General features: G+C 50.0%; 7 protein-coding genes across 7 annotated transcripts; 3 read left to right on the forward strand and 4 right to left on the reverse strand.

The window, feature by feature from the left end:
• Positions 1–2,021: 2,021 nt before the first annotated feature.
• FMAN_05825 (uncharacterized protein) lies at positions 2,022–3,788 on the forward strand (the record flags this gene model as incomplete). Its single annotated transcript, XM_041827471.1, has 6 exons — positions 2,022–2,108; positions 2,191–2,355; positions 2,404–2,451; positions 2,544–2,829; positions 2,884–3,623; positions 3,681–3,788. The coding sequence occupies 6 exons, from the start codon at positions 2,022–2,024 to the stop codon at positions 3,786–3,788; spliced, it is 1,434 nt and encodes a 477-aa protein (XP_041678431.1).
• Positions 3,789–4,747: 959 nt separating this feature from the next.
• Positions 4,748–5,575, forward strand: FMAN_05824 (uncharacterized protein; the record flags this gene model as incomplete). Its single annotated transcript, XM_041827472.1, has 1 exon — positions 4,748–5,575. One exon carries the CDS (start codon positions 4,748–4,750, stop codon positions 5,573–5,575), a length of 828 nt encoding a protein of 275 aa, XP_041678432.1.
• Positions 5,576–5,833: 258 nt separating this feature from the next.
• FMAN_05823 (putative dynactin (150 kDa dynein-associated polypeptide) ro-3) lies at positions 5,834–9,880 on the reverse strand (the record flags this gene model as incomplete). Its single annotated transcript, XM_041827473.1, has 2 exons — positions 5,834–9,430; positions 9,479–9,880. The coding sequence occupies 2 exons, from the start codon at positions 9,878–9,880 to the stop codon at positions 5,834–5,836; spliced, it is 3,999 nt and encodes a 1,332-aa protein (XP_041678433.1).
• A 793-nt stretch (positions 9,881–10,673) lies between these two features.
• On the reverse strand, positions 10,674–12,851 carry FMAN_05822 (uncharacterized protein; the record flags this gene model as incomplete). The annotated part of the gene is made up of 2 exons (XM_041827474.1): positions 10,674–12,388; positions 12,548–12,851. The coding sequence occupies 2 exons, from the start codon at positions 12,849–12,851 to the stop codon at positions 10,674–10,676; spliced, it is 2,019 nt and encodes a 672-aa protein (XP_041678434.1).
• A 1,987-nt stretch (positions 12,852–14,838) lies between these two features.
• FMAN_05821 (putative RUVB-like protein) lies at positions 14,839–16,413 on the reverse strand (the record flags this gene model as incomplete). The annotated part of the gene is made up of 4 exons (XM_041827476.1): positions 14,839–14,971; positions 15,045–15,376; positions 15,449–16,216; positions 16,270–16,413. 4 exons carry the CDS (start codon positions 16,411–16,413, stop codon positions 14,839–14,841), a joined length of 1,377 nt encoding a protein of 458 aa, XP_041678435.1.
• A 1,591-nt stretch (positions 16,414–18,004) lies between these two features.
• Positions 18,005–22,012, forward strand: FMAN_05820 (putative P-Type ATPase related to neomycin resistance protein; the record flags this gene model as incomplete). The annotated part of the gene is made up of 3 exons (XM_041827477.1): positions 18,005–21,388; positions 21,437–21,846; positions 21,895–22,012. The coding sequence occupies 3 exons, from the start codon at positions 18,005–18,007 to the stop codon at positions 22,010–22,012; spliced, it is 3,912 nt and encodes a 1,303-aa protein (XP_041678436.1).
• A 170-nt stretch (positions 22,013–22,182) lies between these two features.
• FMAN_05819 (uncharacterized protein) lies at positions 22,183–23,496 on the reverse strand (the record flags this gene model as incomplete). Its single annotated transcript, XM_041827478.1, has 1 exon — positions 22,183–23,496. One exon carries the CDS (start codon positions 23,494–23,496, stop codon positions 22,183–22,185), a length of 1,314 nt encoding a protein of 437 aa, XP_041678437.1.
• Between the last annotated feature and the right edge of the window lie 268 nt (positions 23,497–23,764).

Genomic DNA, 23,764 nt, shown 5'->3' on the forward strand with positions numbered 1-23,764 from the left:
GTCTGAAGCTACAGCCATTGTGATACAGGATAAACGGGCAAATGCCTGAATGAGACAGTATGCCTCAGGGCTCGCCAGCTCTGGCAGTCCATAGTGGCAAGGCGTTCTAGTCAATGCAGCTGCACGCGTACGGCAATAGGGGCGGCTCTTGATTGGACAGGTAATATCTTTGACACGCGGAGCATGTCGCTTGCACGGGTGTCTGCATGATCAGGCTGAGGGCTTGAGACCCACGGATAGGCTGTCAGATAGACGGACACTGCTGTTGGGGGCCTCAAGAGCCGATGTTGGTCTGTTGTGGCACCTACTGTAACCCGAAAACCAACGCTGTCATTATTTGTCTTTGCTGTGGTGGTGGCGAATAGTGCAGTCTTGTGCTTGATTTACATACGGCTGGATGTATTAGTCGCCGTATGTGAAAAAAACATCCACCGGGGCGTTATGCGCAGGTCTTGGGGTAACTGAAGATTATTCAAGTTCTGTGTGAATATAAGACCTGGATACCTAGCCAAAGATGTTTTTGGTCCATGGAAAGATCAGAAAATCATAGAATACATGTTGAGCAAAGTGTATGAGTGTCTTTGAGGTCCCGTGTTTTTGTCTCAGCGCTAACCGTAGATGAATCAATGAGATGACAAGGCGTTTTCCAGATCAAACGGTAGCTACCTTACCTACCTAGAGTGGAGTTTGACTATGTGTAAGGCGAATCGACATAAAAAGCCGCACACTTGCACAGTCACACACAATTAAATTTGTATGCCGAAATATAGACAGATTTCAGGAGGAGAGAGAAACGAGAAACCAGAATTTTGATTTAGTATTGGCTTCCTCAGTCCAACATTTCGCACCCAATCATATATTCACACCTGGAAAGATGGAAGTACCTTTTGTAATCTTTCCCATTGATTTGTGTCGTCGTTCTATCAATAGGTGCGAGGCGTGAAATTTGAGCCAATCAGATTGACCCGGGGTTCGATCTTTCACCTTTGGCGCGCGTCTCCACTGTGGATCTGCACCTGCAGCTTGCATGGGCAAGGCCGTGGGCTGATGATCCCTGTCTCAGGTCTGCTTAACTGTGATCGCTGGCGGGAAGGAGCCAAGTGTGCTATAATAAATCGTCAATTTTAGTACCCAGGTATGAAATATAGCAGATTAGTGAATACAGTTCCCAGTTACCTTCCCTTTTCACTTGCAGATTTTAGATTCGTGCATTGCAGAAATCCGCAAATTTACTTTTATCATAAGACTTAATTCCGTTTCCATGATACGTCCTTTTGCAAGACATTTAAGTCCCGGTTATAAATAAGGCTGTGCTTAACTTTTATGTCACCACATTTTAGCCAACCCAACTTCGGCTTTTATCGAGGCAAGGTCGCAAGGAACACGACGTTAAAAAAAAAAAGTTTTTTGCGAAAAGTTGCACACCAAATGTAACTCGATCGCATGCAGTTGATTGATATAAGATCAACGTCAACGTCATCTTCTTTTCTCTATCAACGATTTTCCGTCTCTGATTCGACCCGATCAAAGTAGCTTCCGGTTGCCAATAACGGTGCCGAATCAAGAGCTCAGCTCGTTTGATTGCTTGCTTGCTTTTCTCGGCAACTGAACTCACTGACTCTTCTTTCCTCGTCTCATCTCCCCCCAAACGTGCATACTACCTTACCTTACCTTACCTTACCTGCCGCTACCTCCCGTTGCCTTTCCCTGCCCTGCCTTACCTTACCTACTTTTATACTCGCACTGCGCTGCACTGCACTGCGCTGCACTTTCCTTTCTCCCACCCCCATACAACCCAATCCCCTTGCGCCGACGGAGAAAGGGTACCTACCTAAGGTATCTACTACCTTGCCTTACTTATTAGGGTGTGCAGGTTGTTGGCTGGGTGCGTGCAATTACAGGGCCAACAGCTGATCCATTTTCTTTCTTCTCCCATTTATTATCCCAACTTTCTCATTATCGACAAGTCTCACACGCGCCTTTCACCAACTCGTGTCTTCGCGCTACAAGGGACCTCCAAAATGGCATCCAATACTCAAATGAATGACTTGGTCAGCCGATTTAATGCTCTCCAGGCTCGAGAAATGCCCGAGCAGAAATATATCAAGGTCTGAATTCCGCCCCCGGTACTTTCTGCAGTATCCTCCTTGTGACTTCGTATTGTCCGATCATTTCTGACTCTCATGACAGGACCTTGTAGAAAGAATGCATGCGCTGCAACAAACAAATCATGTCCTCCAAGAAAAGCTTGCCGACGCTAACTTGGGTTTGAATCATATGAGCCAGCTCCGCAAACTCTATGAAGGCACTCGATTGCAATGTGAAATGCTCACTTCGGATCTTAGTCACATCAAGGTGCAACATGTCGCTGTGCGCACAGAACGCAGAAGCTAACATGTTCAGGGTGTCAATAACTATGTCTATATAATCATGGACGGCAATGGACTCATTGTACGTTCGATCTCGTCTTGTCTAATCTCATCCAGCTCGCCTTCTCGAAAGGTTGTCCATCGTGAAAGAAATCCTCGCTAACTACCATGCAGTTCGATAATCGCTTTATCAAGCAAGGCCGCGAAGGTGGTAAGCAGGCGGCGCAAGCTCTGCATCTCGCGGTAACGAGGCTTTGTCCTAGCCTGCCATCTTCGTTCGAAATCTTCTGCGACGTTCTGGTCAACATTGCTGAGATGGGCCGGGCCCTTGTGAATGATGGCAGCATTGATGACCCAAGTCTTTTTCATGAATTTGCTTTCGGGTTCACAGAGGCCAAGTCTTCTTTCAACTTTATTGATATTGGCTTGAATAAAGGAACACTGGTTCGGAAGATCCAAGGTGCGTCCAGCGGCTGGTGAAATGATCAGAGACACATTTGACTGACGTGCACAGAAACGGCAACGTGGCATTTGGGATGCTATAATTGTAGACACGTCATGTTAGGCATCGGCCATGGTGCCCAATATGCTCCTTTTCTGCGCAGAGTTAACGAGGCCGGGGATGCCAGAATGTGCGTCTCCCTAATTCTGGGAGAACCTATGGTGCGCGAAATCGAGGCCTGCGGCAACACTGTTTACGCGCTTGACGGCGATATCTTTCGCACGACCAAACTTGTGGATAAGACTTTGATAGAGAACCTGAGTGTGCAGCGTACCGAGGCGACTAAACCAGAGGGTTCACCGGTAGCTCGCGCTGCAACAACACAAGCAGTATTGACGCCTGCTACAAGCACTTCATCCATGTCGCCCCCACAAACTTCCTGGGCCAAGATCACGAAAAGCGCCACTCCTCCCCCCAAACTGACTATGCCCCTGCCCCCCAAACAGGACAAGACCAAGCTCGCGAGTAAAGCACCTCCTCAGCCAGCTTGGAGCCCTGGACCTCGGGGCCGCGATCCTCCCATCACAGTTGGCATTCCAGCCATGGAAGATATCAAGCGTCGTGAGGACTCGGACAAACTTTGCAACAATCACTTTCTCCGTGGGCCTTGTACCAGAATAGGTGCTTGTACTTTCAACCATACATTCAAGCCGTCAAAAGAGCAGTTGAAGGCACTCGCAATGCTCGCCCGGCAGAACCCCTGCATCAACGGACAAGACTGTGATGTCGACGACTGCATATATGGGCACAATGTGAGTTCTTCCAAATTCCAAAGCCTTTGTTACTACTTGCTAACTTCGCAACTGCAGTGCCCCAATGTAATCAATGGTGTATGCACTCGGTCACATTGCAGATTTAAGGTCGACGGTCATCCCCCGAATACCAAATTTACCAACAGCAAGATACACGAAAACTAGCTGCATTGTGTGTAGCGTTTGCAGCAGGTTGCACGGCACTCGGCTGGCACAGTTTCGGACTTGATCTGGTGTACACTATAGTCGCTTCGTTTTTCGATCACACGTTTTTAATATTCATTATACGAAGGGCTAGGAAGTTCTACTATGCCTATGACAGGCTTTGCTACGGAACGGAATAACTGGGCTTCGACAAATTGATTGACTTTATCATCGTACTTTTCAAGTTGCCGATGTGTATTTTTTCATCCTTGGTGAAGGCGCCCGGGTTTTGGTGTGTTGCATCACTCATAAACTAAATTGAGGGTCTCATAATATTCACCTTTCTAAATACTTCATATCTCTGGTTCATGCCCCGATCTTGATGTCCATGGCTCTCTAATTGCAGATCTCAAGCCCTTCTGCTTCTCATACGAGCGATTGCCAAAGGTTACTCTTAGCCTAGGCTGCCTACTATACCTAGAACTGTCTCGATGTCACTTCGGTTGTCAATGATGCTCAAATCTCGGATTTTCTGTATTTCACTAGATAGCCAGATAAGTTTTTACTTTATGGAATTCTTGTAGTTAATAACAAAGTTTACCACTCTTTTTGCCCCTGTCTTTCTGACCCTTCATTTTCGTACCAATAGGAATAACTCTCGGTGAGCTCGGTGAGCAACACAAACTTTACCTTAAGTACCTATACCCCACATTGAGGCTCATCCCACACCGCGCTTGGGTGAACTTCATGGGCAAAGTGCCACCTTCCATGTCCCACTTGTACCCCATATCTCTCAACCTCACCTCAACCGTTACCGTCCCGAGTCTTTGGGCCTCAATTGTACACCCCCGACGAGGAGCCTCGCCTGTATCGAGCTCGGTGTTTTCTCAACTGCTGGAGGATACTGACACTTAACAAACGTCCCTCCAACTTTACCCCTCCTCCTCATCGTCCTCTGGCAACCCACCAAAACCGCAAAAATGTCCCACCCAAGAATAGAAGAGGTGTCGGACAGCGACTTCGACTCTGACCCTGCAGAGGCCGATATTGATGATTTCGCCGACTCCGATATCATGCGCCGAGTCGAACCCTCAGAGGCCGCTCCTAAAACAGCTCCCGCTGCTGTAGCTCCTCCTCGTCAGATGCCCGCCATCGTCCCCGCCGATGCCCCTGCTGGCGGTACCATGCCCGCCTCAGCCGATCGATCTGCCTACGCCGATTTCCAATGTCTCTACCCTGTGTACTTCGATGCATCACGATCCCGCGCAGAGGGCCGTCGTGTGGGCGCTGAACTCGCTGTGAAGGATCCCCTTGCGCGAGAGATCGCAAACGCCTGCTCGAGACTACGCCTACCAACACTCTTTGAACCTGAAAAGGTGCATCCCAAGGATTGGGCGAACCCTGGCCGTGTCAAGGTCGGATTGAAGAAGACGCCTGGCCACCCTGTCAAGAACAAGCATCATTTGTATCGTCTTGTTGCTGAACACCTGCGCGAGAACCCTACGACCGAAGACAGCCCCGGCCTGCGTGTCCGCATCGGAGGCCAGCTACAGCCTGAGGCTGGGAAGCCCTACCCCAAGCCCGCTGTGCCGCGCGGATGGAAGATGGGCGAGTTGGTGCCGTATCTAAGTGCTGCTATGACCGGTGGTGGTGTCTCTGAGAATCTGTTTAAGGATATGATGAAGGAGATGCAGGGTGGTGGAGACCCAATGTCAGCCCTCATGGGTGTACAAGGAGGTGGTGGTGAAGAGAGTAGCAGTGGTGGTAGTAAGAAGAAGAAGGATAAGAAGGGTAAGGGTAAAGCATGAGAGGATCTATTGTCCGGAATGTATGAGGGTGCCATGATCTGGGAAGGATAGAGATACCCAGCGATCAAGCATAAACAGATGAACAAAAAAGATGAAATGATTCAAGATTCAATTCCTAAAAGCCCCTGAATGTCAGGGGTGGTTTGGCAAGGCTTGCTTCTGCTACGTAGATTTGCTATTCGTTCTCTCATACCAACAAAATCCACCAGAATTGATGAAAGACAAAGACGAAATCAAGGGGTATGTAATATTCTATAATCATACAGCCAACCGGCCCTGCAGAGCCTCCCATTCCTGCGATCCCACGATCTGGACACCTCTTCCTGAGCCTGGCACAACCTTTCCGTCGACGCCGGGCAACTTAATACGTAGACGAGCTGCTGTGGGAGTCTTCTTTCTCCGTTCAGCGTTAGCCGTTTGTCCTTGGAGAACTTGTGCCTTCTTAAGGACCGACTCCTGCCAGGATTCCCAGCTTGCATAATCCTCCATCTGCTTGGCTGCGTGATACTGCGGCGTTGATCGCACAGGCTTCCAGGCGAGCTTGTCTTGGGGCAGGGAAGAGAAGTCGTAAAGGGAGGCGGAAGACGCCATCTTGACGAGCTCGCCGAGGACATCCTTGCCTTCGGCTGCGATCATGTTACGGCGCTTTTCAGCGACAGAAGTAGGCTTCTTGAGTGGCTCAGCAAGCCACTCGTATTTATGTTGCTCGGATGTACGGGCCCGGCGGTTATCCTCGCGTAGATATCGAACTGCAGACTGCAGACTCTCGATATCTTTCTTGAGGGCATCCATCTCGCGAGCTGTGGCAACGGCTCGTTCCTGGCCTGCCTTGGCTCCAGCAGCATCTGCGCCATCAGCGTAAGCACGGCTATCGCTGGCAATCTTCTTCCACTTATCGCGCTCTGACTCAAGATTCTTGAGCTCACGATCTTGCTTCTCAATATCTTCCTTGAGGCTACCGATCTGCTGGCCTGAAGCCTCAAGCTCCTCTTGCAGCTTGGCAATGCGATCAATGTTAGCTTGGGCATCACGCATTCTGGACTCGAGCGTCTCGATCTTGAGGACAGCAGTGCTGAGATGCTCATCACGTTGGGCGATGGTGCGGCGAGCCTCGCTATGCTCCTCTTTGAGGCGACGCAGCTCCTCCTCCGCGTCGACGGGGATGGTCTTGAGAGCCTTGAGCTCTTGCGAACGCAGTCGCCAGGGCGCAGGAGTGACGTCGAACTCTTGAACCTGGTCGAGGTCGGTAGCAAGTGACACCAGGTCACTGATTTGAGTGGTGACGGCTCGCAACTTGGACAAATAAGTAGAGAACAGGTCCGACTCGCTTAATGTGCTGACAGATAGGACTGTCTTGTAAACAGCAGTTTGTACTTCTGCATAGGTGAAGGGCTCAGTGCGACCCCCGTCGGAAGTGAACAAGCTGTGAATGCCGAGACCAATCTGTCGTGCTAGATCGGCAAGCTCTTGCGTCGCCTCACAACATTGCTCAAACGCTTCGTTGGTGTCTGGCAGTAGAGACAGAGATCGCGAGCGCAAATCCTGGAGGGCCCGGACAGCCTTGGCAGCGATGACCTTTGTGCCTCGAGTATGAGTAACAACCGCCTCAGACTTCTTCGCGAAGTGCTGAGCCAGCTCATCCTCCTCGCCCTCAGCGGGAACCACTCGTTGAACGAGGCCTCGCACGGTGGTAAAGGAAACGGCTGCGGAGTCAAGGTGGCTCTGCATAACCATGGCCTTCATGTGAAGATCGTCAGCATAGTTAGCCAGGCTGTTAGAGATGTGCACCTCTCCCAGGTGAGAAAGGAGGGCAATGGTACGATGCAACTCGTCGGCGCAAGTCTTCTCCTTCAGGTCGTCGCGGCGAAGACCGTCAATCCAGACGTTCAGGGCTCGCTCAACAGGCTCTAGCTCGTGCAGTGCGTTCTGGTACTTGGAGAACTGCTCGATGGTGCAGTGCGTCATGTCGTTGACGAAGCGATCGCACATAGTAGACACCCAGACGAGTTTATCCGAGGCATCACATCCAGCAAACACATCGTCCTCGTGTCCAGGATGAGGCTGTCCATTGAGTCGTTCGCGGATGAAGCTGTTGAGGAGGTTCGCTTTGAAGGCCACCCGACGGAAGCGAAGCAGAGAAAGAACGGAATCCTGGTCCTCCTTGTAAGTGTCAGGGAGGAATAGCTTGACCATCTCCAGGTGTTGCTCTGCTTCCTGGGCGTCCAGTCGTCGTAGTTCGAGGTCGATAGTCTTGACTTGAGCCTTGGATGCTGAGATCTGAAGCTTCATGTTGAGATCCATCATGGCCCTGGATCGGTCGTTGAGTTTCTCTGACTCGCCTTCAGTCACAGCTTGTGAGGCCTTCATGTCGTCCAGGTCGCTCTGCAGACTTGTCACCAGCTCCCGGAAGCGTGAGAGGGTATATTCCATATCCTCTAGAGACTCTTCTTGCTGGGCAGCTCGTCGAGCCTGCTCAGCAATGACACTGTCCTTGAAGTCGAGTTCTTCTTGCATCTCTTTTTCGTTCTGCACATGATTAATCTCGAGCTCGTCGTTGATCTCCTTCAGGCTCTCGAGATCATCAATGACAGCCTTCAACTCTTCGATTTGTTCAGACATGCTCATGTTGCGCTCCGTTAAGTCTTCAATCATGTCTTCAGCACCAAGCGCATTGTCGAGTTGTTGACGTAAATCTTCCACGGCACTTTCTGACTGCTCGAGCTTTCCGCGGCACTTGGAGAATTCCTCCTTCATAGTGTTGAACTCTTTAACGTCTTCCTCGAGCCCTTTAATCTGACCTTTCAGTTGTTCCTCTGTCTCCTGAGTTAGGTCACGTAATCTCACAAGAGCTTCCCTGTATCGTTCGTTCGTCCGTTCCATCTGCAACCAGCTTGAAGTTGCTCGTTCTTCGGGGGCCATTCCCTTGCTGTACTCTTCGTTCTCTTCCCGCAAAATCTCAACTTCCAATTCCATCTCTTCGGCTTTCTCCTTCAGAGCCTCCAGCTCGGCCTTCAGAACCTCCGCTGTTTCTTCCGCCATTTCCCGGTCGAGTGTTGCTAGTTCTAATATGCTGTCGTGCTCTGCCTGGAGCTCTTCAACGGAATCAAGTCGCATTTCCGCCTCTTTCAGTAACTTCTTCAGCTCAGCATTTTCCTGCTGTTGCGGTTGGTATTTTTGTTGCAGCATTTGGATGACGCTCTCGAACTTGTCTCTCTCGCCCTGGACTTTGTCAAGTTGTTTTAACTTGTCTCGATCTTCAGCCCGTTTGCGCTCTAAAACCTTCAACTTGGCCTTCAGGTCTTCGATTTCTCGACTTGCTGCCGTACTTGCAGCAGGACGGGGTCCGGTTGTCGTAGATGAAGGTTTTCGTGCTGCAGGGGGTGTGGTTGTTCGCGATGAAGGTCCACCTGTAAGCTTTTCAAGCGCCTTTGTTCTAGCTTGAACAGGGCTCCTGGGCTGAGGTGAAAGAATGTCCCCATTATCCTTAATAGGAGAAGCAACGTCATCTCTGTCCGAGGAGCCTCTTCTTGCTTGCGAGTCGACAGATGTCCGTCTGGCTGCTGAGCTTGGCCGAGATGCTGGCCGAGATGCTGGTCGTGGTGGTCCGGCCAAAGACATGCGGCTAGTCGTTGTCCTCGGGGCTGCGGATGCAGCTCTTGCTGTGCCCGACGAAGTAGATACTTGTCTTGTTCGAGCAGTGGGTGGAGGAGGACCCATAGATGTTCGTGGTCCTCCAACTGATGGGCGCGACTTTGCTCCGACGGAAGGGACGCGCGCATTTGATGGTGTTCCTGTTCGGGATACAGTGGTGCTCGAAGCAGCACTCAACTGCTTTGTGGGAGATTTCGTAGGTGACTTGATCCGGGTTAGCTTTCAACTCAACAGCTGTACCACAGCACCTACTCTTGCAATGCTTGTCGGCCGTGAGACTCTAGGTACTGGGCTAGGACTGGGAGCATTGAGACTCTTTCTTCTACCCAAGCCTGCGTCCCCTGCCGCACTCGAGGCTCTACCTGAAGTTGGTGCGAAGCTGCTTGGCCTTGCAGCAGGCTTCCGAGCAGTTGGCTTTGGTGTAGGTGCTTGTGCGATAATCTTGGCCATCACAGGTTTGACAAACATGCCATAGCCCATGGGGCAATCAAAGTAACGCTCACCCTGAACGCTTCCATCGTTTTTGCCCGTCTTGGTCTCCAGCTCAACGCCTATCCATTCTCCGACCTGAAAGTGAGTGGTGCCCACGAAACGAACGATGGCCTTGGAGCCATCGTTTAGTTGGACAGTCTGCCCAGGCTTGAAATCCGGCATTATAAGGTGTTGTCGAGATCGTAGGGCATCGTGCCGGCACCGCTAGTACTTGAGGTGTTCTTTAATGGTGTCGAGGAGGGGGGTCGTCGGCCTTTTCTTTGTCTTTGTTGATGCTGTCTCCTGAGGCGCGTACAGTACTAATTAGACGGGAGGGGAGCTGTCTGGGTAAGGTAGGTAGTGCGTAGTGGAGCGGTACTTGAGTTTGGTCCCTAGAGTCAGGGCGCGTTTACCTCCCGGATAAATTACGATGGCGGCTGTCATTCCCGGCGTTTAGCGGTTAAGGTACGTACATTTGCTGCAGGGGTAAACTCAAACTCCACCGACTTGCAGGGATTGGATATCAATACCTTTAGTACTATAATTGTAAGGGTGCTTAGCTTCAGGTTCACTTGGAAGACGTCAGGTGTACCTAGGCCGAACAAAGAGAATAGAAAGATGCTTATTTCTTTGGGCTATAATTAGCATTTCAGGTCATATTCTTTGTCTGTTTAGTCTCCAGACTTGGCTCAGACTATGCTCATTATTGGAAGCGTATGTAAACAAACAAACAAACAAACAAAAAACAGATGTGAGAGTATTGACGCCATGGACTCCTACCTACTAATCTTTACATGTTTACTCCCATCCTTTGGATAGGAATGTGATATTAGCTGAACCAACACATGTTTCCTCCAAATAAACAACCCCATCAGTTATGCGGTGCTGCAAGTTTTATCCTCAGATCCAGGTGTAGCCTTGACAATGTCCTTATCATCGCCCACTTCCAAAAAAGAATTATCGTATTTCGGTCATCTCAACGTGCCTTGTCGAGTTTCTCTCTGAAGCTCCCTCCCCGTACCCATTCAATGACTTCAAAAACAATTCGTCGTTCAGTTGCATCATCCAAGTCTTTACCCACCGCAACACGGACAACCATGAGCCCCTTGTATGAATCGACCGTTCCGCACTTCGCGATCTCGTCCTCTAGACTTGGTTTCACGTAGACAACAAGGTCGGGATTGATGGTACCGCGCCAGAGGGTGGCCATCCACTGCCAATGGTCGATCGGTGCATAGGCGTCCGCGATGGGTATCGTACAGGCGAACGAGTCCGAGAGAGTGAGGCTGAATCCTTCCTTAATAAGGGCAACCGGTATCTTTGAACTACCGTTGTCATCCCGTGATGATCTGGAGGCATTGTCCTCTTCAACTGAACCACGTCGCGAAATTGGTGAATCTGAGTCCCTCTCCCGCTGTGAGCCACGTAGCGATTCGGGTTGGCTGGTGATGTGTTTTACCATCTCTCTTGACTTCTGGTGCCATTGAATCATCGTTTCAAAACATGACACAAGGCTGGGGTTCGACTCTGAAGGTTCTTCGTTATCCTGGGAGCCAGTTTGATTGCCTTTGGCCTCGTCTTCCGTTATCTGTCCCCAGGTCTTGAGCGCGATTTCGCTGGAGGTCGAAAGCGCTCGCTCAACCAGCAAGCCAACCTGCTTCAATATTCTTGGCTTCGGTCCCTCTACGGCAATGACAGCCCCCCTATTCTCGACTTTCTCAAGAGATAAAGTTCCAGAACCTAGAGAGCTGATCGGAGTGTGATTTATCTTAGAAAGCACAGACAGCTTTCGCGTGAACGGAATAGACATGACCATGGCCTCCACGCTTCTAGCTTGAGGGTCTCGAGCATTTGATATTCCAAGCCCCGTGACTGGAGTCTGGAGCTGTCGAATATCAACCTCTTGCGCATTCGTGGGAGACATGGCAGTTTGAGTTTGCAGTGGAGGAAGTCTGAGGGACTCATCCTCATAAGAAGGGTGCCGGCCTCGATGTTCCTGGTCGGGCCAAGGTCCTCCTGCTGCTGGTCGAGGTGGGGGAGGCATCGGGCCTGATTTTGATCTGGTAAAGTACGGCTCGGGCAGAGGCGTGACAGGGTAAGGTCTCTGGGAAGCCGCTCCTAGTGACAGTGCCCGTCCCATCGTTCCGGGGGATGATATCGGGTGATAGCCGACAGCAGTGTTGTAACGACGTCTCTTCATTTCTGGTGACTCGGGGCCGTATTCCTCTGCTTCTCGATAAGGAGAACGCTTGGATAGCGGTGGCTGTCTCATGGCCAGATTACCAAAACTTGCACGACGAGCTGCCTCTGGATCACGCAAAGCTGGCGTATATGGATACGGGGGAGCTCTGCCTTCACTTGCCGATGGTGTGGGGTATGGTGTAGAGGGGGTTGAAGGGGTTGCAATGCACCGGAGGTTGCACTTTAAGCATCTCCCAGATTCATCAGCGGAGACAGATCCTGATCGGAGGCCTTGCGACTTGTTACCACGTCGTGGCTGATAGCGATAGTCAGGGTACTGTTGCTGATGGCGTTGCTTTTCTTCGTCTGCCAGTGCTTTCCAGTTGTCTTTAACTTCTTGGGGCTCGTCCTTCCACTGCTCTCCTATGATCTTGGAGATGTCAGGGTTGGACAGGTTTGGGTTGCGAGAGACGACTTGTGCTTGATGATGTTGGCGATACAGTATGAAAGCTATTGGTAACGGTTAGTTATGATGTTGAACATATGTCGGAGGATTGTTGTGCATAAATGTTGTCACTATCCACAACTCCAAGCTTCACTATCATGGCCAACGAAATAGCATATCAACAAAGAAATAAATAAATAGAAACAAAGACAGAAGCGACTCACCATTTCGAGGTCTTGGGATCTTGGGCGCCGGAGTGCAGAGACAAATATCTCTTGTAGCTTCATTACTTGCCATACTGCTCGGCGTATTCAGTTTGAGTCTCTCAAGTCTACCATAGCTAGCGTCAGAAGTGTTGATGGGAGCGGCACGTTTTCTACCCAAGCCAGCAGTGCGAGGACTAGGAGAGTCTGGAGTGTCTGGGAGTGCACGAAAGGCTCGGGGCCTATCGTAGTCATCAGAATCCATGGGGGAGTGGGCCGGGGTCATAGCCTGGGATGGCGTAACCAAAGAGATGACCTGTGTCATTTTTGCTTAAATCTTCTTGTGCTTTGCTCTGCCTTGCTCTCCTCTCCTTTGGTTCCTCTGACGGGCAAGCGAACGGGAAGTGGTAGACCCTGTACCCTGGTCTCGGTGTCGTTGAGATTGAGGCCGAGAGATGAGCTGAGGAGACGCAACTTCTTGAGGAGGTAGATATAGGAAGTAAAGATATAATCAATGACCGTGTGTTATTATGGCCTTTTCGCTCCTCAGAATAGGCTCTTCTCTCTTCTTTTTTCCCTTTCTCGACTGAAAGAGGATGGGATGTTTCTCGCAGTGTTGGGCCACTGTCTGTCTGTGCAGGGCTGTGCCTTTGTGTGTTCAATGGTAGCCCATTCAGTAGCCTCCAAAGAACAATGAAACTGCTTGCTCCTGCAATGCCGTCTCTGTCTTTCTTTCTCTCTTTCTTTCTTTCCGTTGGGGCCTAAAGTGGGAAATTAGGCGTGGCTCATTATCTCCTTCGTCTTTGATCTCTTGTCTTGCCTTTCTCTTGTTTCTTTTATTAGATGCCCTAGAGTTCCCTTCTCTTCACTTCTTTTCTTTTCTTTTCTTATCACCTTAAGTCCCGGCCTTTCTCTTGTCATCCAATGACACCCTCTTGTTCATTGATAAACTCAGTTCAACTCTCCCACTGTGTTCTTTACCACTGCTCAAGATAGATTAACCGTTCTGCACCAGAGGCTGCTAAGAGGAAACAGCGGGGAATACCCCTGCACTGCATGTCCCGGTTCTCTGCAGGTTTGGCTTAGAGCTTGGTCCTGCGTCTGCACATCCAATGTATGGCCTGGTCTGTCGGCAGTCACAGCTGCACCTCCGTAGCCACTTAACCACTAGGAAGTGTACGGCACCAGGAACAGGGAACAAGGTATTTGCCGCAGTCGGGTGCAGTCCCTAGTAAAGTAGGACGAAAGAGAACCAGGGTCTGTCAACTAGTTAAAACCTGATAACAAGTGGGAGAAGGAGAGTGTGTGGGAATATGAGCGAATGTGATAGGACCCAACGAAACGGGACGGGAAACAAGAAACGCTCACAAAGAGAACCGCAGCCCACGGACTCTGCCATGATATATCATCTTTTCTCCCTTTCCTCCCTGGTCCATCTTTTTGTCTCCCTATGCAGAGCACGTCCACTCATTATGATGTGAATACCGATCCTCAACTGGTCCAAGCACAACACATTCTGACTCTAACTAGCCCCTTGTTGATTCCAGCCTCATCCAACAACGACAATGCAGTGTAATGTCGAGCCGGAATGTGGACTATGTCTAGTCTTAGTCTGGGGCTGGAATGTTTGGTCGTAGGCACTGAAACAAAGACAATGTCGTCTCCGAAATTGGCACAAGTTGATACGTAGCACGTGATGCATAAACTCGTCCAAGGGCGGTTTTCTTTGAATATCTAACCATATTTAGTTATGCGGGCCAACGGTTCCCATCAAGGCTTGAGACGGCAGCTGAAATAAGATGAGGTAGACTGGCACTGGCACTGGCACTGGTAACGCAGGATTGCTCCCTCTCCACCGCCCAATCCCATCTGACCCAGTGTCAAGGGCTTGGATGCCAAAGTTGAAGTGGTTGCTCAATGATCAAAGAGCTTGTAGGAGGGTGCCACTTTGTTGTTTGGTCTAGATTTGGCTTATTATAATGGGAGCACAAGACATGGAAGGGAGGCACACACCTCCCACCTACGTTAGAGGGAGCTAAAGTTAGACAGGGATTTGCAGATGCCATTCTCTCTCACATTTTGATATGACCAATGGTTAAAAGCGAGTGGCCAATCTGAGCCAGCCCGACGCCAATTCTCTGTAGTATTCCATGGTTCCCTATCAAGTACACAATAGCTAGAGGTCAGGTGTTTTCTTTCCTTATCAACCACGTAGCTCCTTTAAAAAAGTAGTAATTATGACACGTCTTCCCTCGCATCCAGCGCCTTCTAGACTGAAATTCAACACTCCCAGGTTCTGCAGCCTCTCCATTTTACGCGAGGTATCCTCGCCCGGCCTCGCTGCTGAGGAGGGCGGCACTTCGGCGGGCATCAAGGAACAAGTCCTCACATTCAGCGACGTCCTGAACGTCGATTTGAGAGCGACCGTTGGCCTTGGCAAGAATGCTGTATCTTCAGTCAGCAACTGTGTCTCGGATTATTTTACCAGAGGGTCTCCCCTCTCGCCACAGTGACTTACCTTGCAGGGGTCAACAGCTGCAGACAATACCGCAGGCTGATGCGAACACCGTGTTCCGAGATTTTGTCAATGGCAGCATCTGATACTGAGACGCCTTCGGTTGATGAGCGTATCCGCACGATGCGCTTGATTTCTTCCGCCTCGTAGGGCGTTGTGGGGATAATGAGCAAGCGTGTGAGGAAGTCGGCAGGAACTCCGTGAGCCGCGACAATGTCGTCAGTGCCTCTGATGGTGCACATTCCCCGGTTGGAGGCCAAGACCACGATGGGGGAGATGGGCGATTCCAGGGCTCTGTTCAGGTAGGTGAAGCACTCCACATCGAGCATGTGTGCCTGTCAAACGTCATATCGGTTAGCCTCAGAGTTCCCGTCCCGTTATGATAAGGAGGATGGGATGTGTGTTACCTCATCGATAAACAAAACGCCTGGCACAAGCTCAGCAACACCCTGGTCGATGTACTTGCTGACCACTTTGTTGATCTCTCCACGAAGTTTGTCTGTAATCTCCGTCATCTTGGGCTTCATTAGCTGGCCCATCATGCTCATAATATCCTGGCCGCCTTGAGGACGGGCATTGGCCACATCGAGGTCATGTAGCGTAACGTCTTGCACAATCTCCTTCTTCTTGTGTACCTCACCCTTGGGAATAGGTACGTACTCCTCCGCCTCCAGGTCAAATTCCGTGGCGTAGGCATCTGATCGGCCAACTCGTTTGCAGGCACCCGTGTTCGCTTCGATGTAGATCACGTCGCCGACCGTCACTCTCTCCTTCTGAATTGCTTCGTAGATGCTTGGGTCGAGGCGGAGCTTCTTCTGTCCCTTTGCGCTCTTGAGTCCAATCAAGAGTGTGCTAATGGTCTTGCCGTAGCCGCCTAACGGGTTCTCGGCCTCCTCGGGTGTGAGTTCTGTAACCTCTCCTTCGTACACCTCCTTCGTCTCTCGGACCTTGAGGCCAATAGCTCTTCGGAAGTTCTCCATCAGCATCTCCGTCTTCTTGACTTCGGTAGAATAGATTTCGCTGCCAACGATGGGGCAAAAGGGAATCTTGGTTCCCAATTCTTGGCTGATCGCGAGCGCGAGAGCGGTCTTTCCGGTTCCAGGTCCTCCTGCCAACAGCACACCTCGGCCAGCCATCTTCTGAGCCCGAATCAAGTCCACTACAACACCACAGGACTAGCAACCGAATAAGTATTCATAAGTCAATATTCGATTCAATCRGTCCTTACCTCACGCGCGCCGACTTGACCGACAAATCCTGCCGCTTGCTTCTCTGCATATCCATCTGGTTTCAAGCCCAAGCCCTTGATGTGAGTATGGGCGGCTGTGCGATTGTCTCGCTTGTTACCCTTCACCTCGCTGATCTGGACCATGGTGTCGGCGGATGTCGAATATGCCGACAGTTATTATTTTCGATGACGGATTTCTCAGCGCGAGTCTTCGATTCGTGTAGTGGGGCAATTCGTGATGTGATGATCGAGATGATGGTTTGTTTTTTGCTGTCGCAGAAGCTTCTAAATATTTGCGACTGAAGCTGAGCCAACGAGCTGCTCTATGGATACCAGGCGCGTTCAGACGCTATGACGGTCACGTGCATACTCTGGTCTACCCTGTAGCTACTAATTTGGTTGCCATATCACTCAATCACTCCCACTGGATATAACACGATGTTTTGTATATACAACTCATCAAATACGTAACCTATCAACGAATGAAACACGATTCCAGGGTTTAACGGCTTGCTGTGGCTAAGGCGCGACGGTTAGTATGTTTAAAAGAAAATAACAATTGGTTTTTTCTATAGCACGAGATGGAGCTGGGGAGTATCAAGTCACCGGAAATAAAGCGAGGTACCCAAGAGACATCCGTAACTACTAGGTACACAACTCCTCGCAAAAAATGCATGGAGTATTTAAGATGATGTTTAATTCGAAACTGTTATCTTCAATGATAACTATAAACTTATTGAGCTTGATGATGACCCATCTCCTCCTTCAAACATCTGAGCAGTGCCGTGAATAACCACGTGGGTTGCGTGAATGGTTCTCATGATGATACCCTAGATGTCGGAGAGAGTTGAACAACGGCCCAGAAGCTTTTTGAATGAACAAAATCTAGTAAGATGGCTATATTACATATAATTCAAAGCACGTACGTATGCTTGTGGCGTAGACATATAATTTAATATTATCCGTCTGCCTGATAGGTAGTGTACTCTGTAGTGGAAATCAAACGTATCCTCCTCATGTTGACATAAAGCCACGAACTAGAGATTTCATGAGGCCGTTCAGGGTAAGCATGCATGCACCTCCACGTAATCTGTCAGGCACAGCTACCGCCACGCCCCACTAAGCTACATGTGAAATACCTGGAAGAAGGCTAACTTACAGCTGTATAGGAGGTATCTATGAGAACCAGCCTCTGTAAATCGTAGCGGGACACTTTTAAAGGTGACGCCCCCCCCAGAGGACGCTTGGCTATAGCGTAGGCTACGACAATACAAATGAGACAGCACCCGGTCTTGAAATGATCTGTCCCTTGTGAGCCAAGACACGAGTCACCATTTCGCAACAAACATCAAGTGTCCCAAACGAAATACAATTCGGCCTCTATTCGATTGCTGCTAGCATTCATCAACATCAAGTTCGCCGGACGGACATTGAACGCGTAGATCCCTTTGCGACTTCGACCCTGAAATGCGATACAGATAAGAGCTCCTAAAGATTCGACGGCCTCCAACAGTATACAACCGAAAGAACAAAGACGATCACCGAATTCCCCGACAAGGAACACGAGGGAGGAAAGTCTTACAACCAGAAAAGCACGACTACGAAAAGAACCGTAAACGTCCTCACATCACCGCCGCAGCATGTCTGAGCAGCACCGCTAGCTCCCATCCTCCATTCTTCACCTATAACACAGCACCTTTTCTATTCCTCCTCATCGTCAGGAGCTTAGCCAGGGATGCCGCCCTCACCACGATATCGAGCTTCCGACCCACCCGACTCTCCCGCGAATGACTCCGATTCCGACCTTGATCTAGATATTCAGGAGCTCGACCCAGTATCAACTACTCCAGCTCCAAGGGATAGCGAGCGCCCTTCAACCGAGCCACAGACATCGCGGATAGCGCTGCGAAATTTGCGCATGGGTGGAGTGCGGCGAGCTGGAAAGAGGAATCGCGGGTATGGCGACCTCGGCCAGGACAGGGACGGAAACGATGAGCATTCTCAGGCATTATTAGGGGAACATAACAGCAGTGCATCTCGATGGTCGGAAGGAAGCGGCTACAATGAGGACGATCAACCACTGCTAGGGGGCCAGCCTTCGCAGAACCGGAAGTCCATGAACTCGGATCGAGTATCTTCACGGTTACGACTCCCTAGTTTCATGTCGGGCTCGAAGAAACCAGAACCGAGCGATGCTGAGGACCAAGAAGACGACGACCCATCCTCCTCTCGACATGTGGCCGTGGGATCGACTCAGCCTGTGCGATTTCCAAACAACATCATCTCAAATGCCAAGTACACAGCCTTGACATTCCTCCCTATAACCCTCTATAACGAATTCTCCTTCTTCTTCAACATGTACTTCCTTCTCGTGGCACTGTCGCAGGCGATACCCGCCCTGAGAATTGGCTACCTGTTAACCTACATTGCACCATTGGCGTTTGTACTCTGTATTACCATGGGAAAGGAGGCCTTCGATGATATTGCCAGACGGCGAAGAGACACTGAGGCGAATTCAGAAGAGTACAACATTCTGGTTTTTCAGGATGCCGACTCCAATCTAGCCCCTGTACGCCAAAGAAAACTGCTCAAGTCTGAAGTGTTACAGAAACACTCTAGGAAGAAGTCAAAGGGGGCCCGGGAGAACTTGTCAGACATTTTGGAGGAAGACGACGTCGAGGCATCCCCGCCATCCTCACGGGTTGTCGAAGTCAGCCGCAAGTCAAAAGACTTGAAAGTTGGCGATGTTCTCAAACTTACAAAGGGTCAACGTGTACCTGCAGATGTTGTCATATTGAAATGCTTCACTTCCGAGGCACCAGCCCCTGCACCGATCCCCGAAGAACCAGCAGAGGAGGATACCTTGTTGGCGTTCGACGGTGAAGAGCCTCAAGCAAAGGGCAAACAACCCGCAGAAGCGGCACCGGAGCAAGAGACTGAAAGCGGACCAGGAGGGGAGACTTTCATCAGGACCGATCAGTTGGATGGTGAGACGGATTGGAAGCTCAGACTTGCTTCACCACTCACACAAAATCTACCAACGGAGGAGTTTGTTCGTCTGCGCGTCACCGGTGGAAAGCCAGACAGGAAGGTAAACGAGTTTCTGGGCACAATTGAGCTGGTAGAATCCCGAAAGGATGCACTGGCGCACCATGCGACGGTACAAGACTCTGACGCTTCCCACACGGCTGCTCTGTCAATAGATAACACAGCATGGGCCAATACTGTCATCGCCTCGCAAGCCACGACACTAGCCGTCATCATGTACACAGGTCCTCAGACGCGGTCTGCTCTATCGACAGCTCCCTCACGTTCCAAGACCGGCCTACTTGAATACGAGATCAACTCTTTGACTAAAATCTTGTGCGCCTTGACATTGGCTCTTTCCATCATCCTTGTCGCCCTCGAGGGTTTCGGAAACACCAAAGACAATGTGTGGTACGTCAAGATCATGCGATTTTTGGTTTTGTTCTCTACTATTGTCCCCATCAGCCTGCGTGTGAACCTGGACATGGGCAAGAGCGCATATTCCTGGTTTATACAACGTGATCCTGGCATGCCTGGAGCAGTTGTTCGAACAAGTACTATACCTGAGGATCTCGGCCGAATCGAATACCTGCTCAGCGACAAGACTGGTACATTAACCCAAAATGAGATGGAAATGAAGAAAATTCACGTTGGTACTGTGTCTTATGCCAACGAGGCAATGGACGAGGTGTCAACGTATGTTAAACAAGGCTTCTACATCCCGCCCTCTGCAGACGCTGCTGCCCAGAACATGCTTATCACTCCGTCATCCACATACTCTAGCACTACAACTATGGGCACGACGCGAACAAGACGAGAGATTGGCACGCGAGTTCGAGATGTAGTTCTGGCACTCGCCCTTTGCCATAATGTTACACCTACTGTGGATATTGAGGATGGCAAAGAGGTTACTGGATATCAAGCATCATCTCCAGACGAAATCGCCATCGTCAAGTGGACAGAATCAGTCGGCCTGAGACTTGTGTACCGAGATCGCAAGAGTATGGTGTTGGAATACACGAACAGCAAGAGACCGGTGGTTCGCGTGCGAATCCTTGACGTTTTCCCTTTTACTTCCGAAGGCAAACGAATGGGTATCATCGTCCACTTCCACGAAGACGTCAAGGTGAAGAACTCGAGTCTCTCTACTGGCGAGATCTGGTTCTTCCAGAAGGGTGCTGATACCGTCATGAGCTCCATCGTTGCAGCGAACGATTGGCTCGACGAGGAGACCGCCAATATGGCGCGCGAAGGCTTACGTACGCTGGTCGTTGGTCGCAAGAAGCTCTCATACGATCAGTACAAGGAGTTCTCGGCTCGCTATCAAGAAGCCTCGCTTTCGATCAGTGGGCGTGATGCTGGCATGCAGCGGGTGGTTTCGCATTACCTGGAACATGATCTGGAACTAATTGGCGTGACTGGTGTCGAGGATAAGCTGCAGAAGGACGTAAAGCCCTCTCTAGAGCTCCTCCGCAATGCCGGTATCAAGATTTGGATGTTGACTGGCGACAAGGTCGAGACAGCCAGATGTGTTGCTGTCAGCTCCAAACTGGTGGCTCGCGGTCAGTACATCTATACAGTTTCCAAGCTCAAGAAGAAGGATAACGCCCAAGAACATCTTGACTTCCTCCGAAGCAAGACAGACGCTTGTCTCCTGGTAGATGGCGAAAGTCTGGCTCTCTTTCTGACACATTTCCGTCTTGAGTTCATCTCCATCGCCGTCCAGCTGCCCACCGTTGTTGCTTGCCGTTGTTCGCCGAACCAAAAGGCCGAAGTTGCCAAACTCATCCGCGAGTACACTAAAAAGCGCGTATGCTGTATCGGCGATGGTGGCAACGATGTCTCAATGATCCAAGCTGCTGATGTTGGTGTTGGTATTGTTGGCAAGGAAGGTCGACAGGCTAGTTTGGCGGCAGACTTTTCGATTGAGCAATTTTGTCATCTGGTCAAGCTATTGGTCTGGCATGGTCGTAACAGTTACAAGCGAAGTGCTAAGCTCGCACAGTTTGTTATTCACCGTGGTTTGATCATTGCTGTGTGTCAGACTATGTATAGTATTGCTATCAAGTTTGAGCCTGAGGGTCTATACAAGGTAAGCCGAGGAACTCTTTTCTCTGTTCTTGACAACTAACGATTGTAGGACTGGCTACTTGTCGGCTATGCTACTGTATACACTGCAGCCCCTGTGCTGTCGCTTGTGTTAGATAAGGATGTGGACGAGAACCTTGCCAACCTCTACCCCGAGCTCTATAAGGAACTCACTTCTGGACGATCTCTATCGTACAGAACTTTCTTTGTTTGGGTCTTTGTATCCATCTACCAAGGCGGCATGATTCAGGGCTTGTCGCAGATTCTCACTGAAGTCGACGGGCCCAAGATGGTTGCTGTCAGTTATACCGTTCTAGTGCTCAACGAACTTCTCATGGTGGCCATTGAGATCACTACATGGCATCCCATTATGATCATTAGTATCATCGGCACTTTCGTCTTGTATATCGGCTCCATACCTTTCTTAGGTGGATACTTTGACCTTCAGTTCTTGATAACATGGCAAGTCGTCCTTGATTTGCTGGGTCATATGTACTAACATCTGCTCAGGGGATTCGTCTGGCGTGTACTAGCCATTGGTGCAGTTTCATTGATTCCGCCATACGCGGGCAAGTTGATTAGGAGGACAATGAAGCCTCCGTCGTATAGGAAGGTTCAGAGCCACTAGAGGAACATGTCATGGGTTTGGAGTCTAGTGTTGGCGTTGGGTTATCACGTAGAAGGCATCATTGTTACATAGTATTCCATGTTTTATTTGTACCCAATAAATGATGTATACCCCTCTTTATGAGTGCTTTGAACTATAATACAGTACATGAGACTATCCTTACAGTGGTTTTACATCTTGAGGACCAGCCAATCTCTTGCCAGGAGAGGGTTCTGTTTTTGCAGATAACCAGCTACACCAGAAATCGGACCTTGAGTCTGCTGGCCACCTAACCATATCTTGGGCCCAGCATAGTACTCAATGAAACCGTCGGGGCCAGAGACGATAAACAAGTTTTTCCCGGGGGTAGTGCCTTCGGAAGACTTGCACACACAACCAGGCCCGTCAGCGAGGGCGAATTCTGATGCGTAAACATGCATTGCTTGATCGTGGAATCGACAACCTGCATTGAATGAAGCGACAGTTCCAGGCGATGCTGCAATGGCATCCCTAATATCCTTATCCTGGAAGCGAGTTCCCTCTTCGTCAACAACGACCTGTATCCTGAGACGATCACCATAGGTCATCTTGAGGTCTTGTAAGCGCTTTGTGACGGGACTAGGGTTCTCAACCTCAGTGCCTAATGGAGTGGGCTTCTTTTCTTGCCAAAACTTCCACGATGATTGCCGAGGAGGAGCACTTTTTTGAACCTCTTCTCTCTTCCTCACTGCCCAGAGGAGGTCAACGCTTGACTCTTCGCTCGCTTCCAAGACAGCCTTCGCTGCTTGTATACCAGGCACTACGCCCGTACCACCGGCAAGGAAGACAAGACGAGAATGCTCACCCAATCGCCCCGCTATTTCAAAGCCAACGTGTGGACCACGCAGGAAAACATCTTCACCAACCTGTCTTCGACCTAGGTAGTTGGACATTTCACCATCGCCAACAGTCCGGATATAAAACCGGAGCGAGCCATCTGTAGGATCCTCCGTAGATAGTGGAGGCAGGGGTGTATAATGCCGAGAAATTTGTACCTCAGGTTGCTTGAACTCCACAGACCAGAGAGGATAGCTCCAGCGGTTATCTGAAGGTGTCAGGTATGGTAGAGAAGGGTTTGGTGTGCGTGGGACTGCGGTGATGACGAATGAGGTTGGTGAGATGGCCTCGCGAGCTGTGATGCCGTAGGGAACAAAGGTTATCTCGTTGAGAGTGTTGGGTCGAGACGGCGGCGTGAGAAGATAGTAGCCGCCACTGGCAAGAATTATTCCAACCACTATTAGAGAGGGGAAGCCCCGTGATTGAAGAGGTGTAGAAAAGTCTGGTTTTTGAGAAGCGTGTTGCTGAGATGGTGATGAAGTTGAGAGGCTCCGTGATAAGATTCTTGGAGGCTGCGTCTTGGCTATTGACAAACGGCTCTGAAATTGACCATATTTTGTGAGAATTAGTCGGTTATGAATGATAGATCGCGATGAACTTGTGAATATCCTTGACGTGGCTCTCATCATATCGGTTGGTGGTGAGTGCACCAGTTTTGGTCACAGAGTTTTTCAGTCGTCTTATTGAGCTTTCACATCTAGAATAAAACCGCCTGAGGTCAAAATAGACCAAACAAGGCAAATATGCTCAGACGTAAAAAACGGGTTGGACTTTGCGGTCTCGTTCTTTCCAGTAACTTCAGGAGTTCCTTGAGTTCATGGTCACCAAAAATTGTAGCTGGAATTACTAGATCAAGGTCACGTGAATCACTTGAATCACCTCAACATGTATACCTAG

Source organism: Fusarium mangiferae (assembly GCF_900044065.1).
Source record: "Fusarium mangiferae strain MRC7560 genome assembly, contig: FMAN_scaffold002, whole genome shotgun sequence".
Classification (NCBI taxonomy): Eukaryota; Fungi; Ascomycota; class Sordariomycetes; order Hypocreales; family Nectriaceae; genus Fusarium; species Fusarium mangiferae.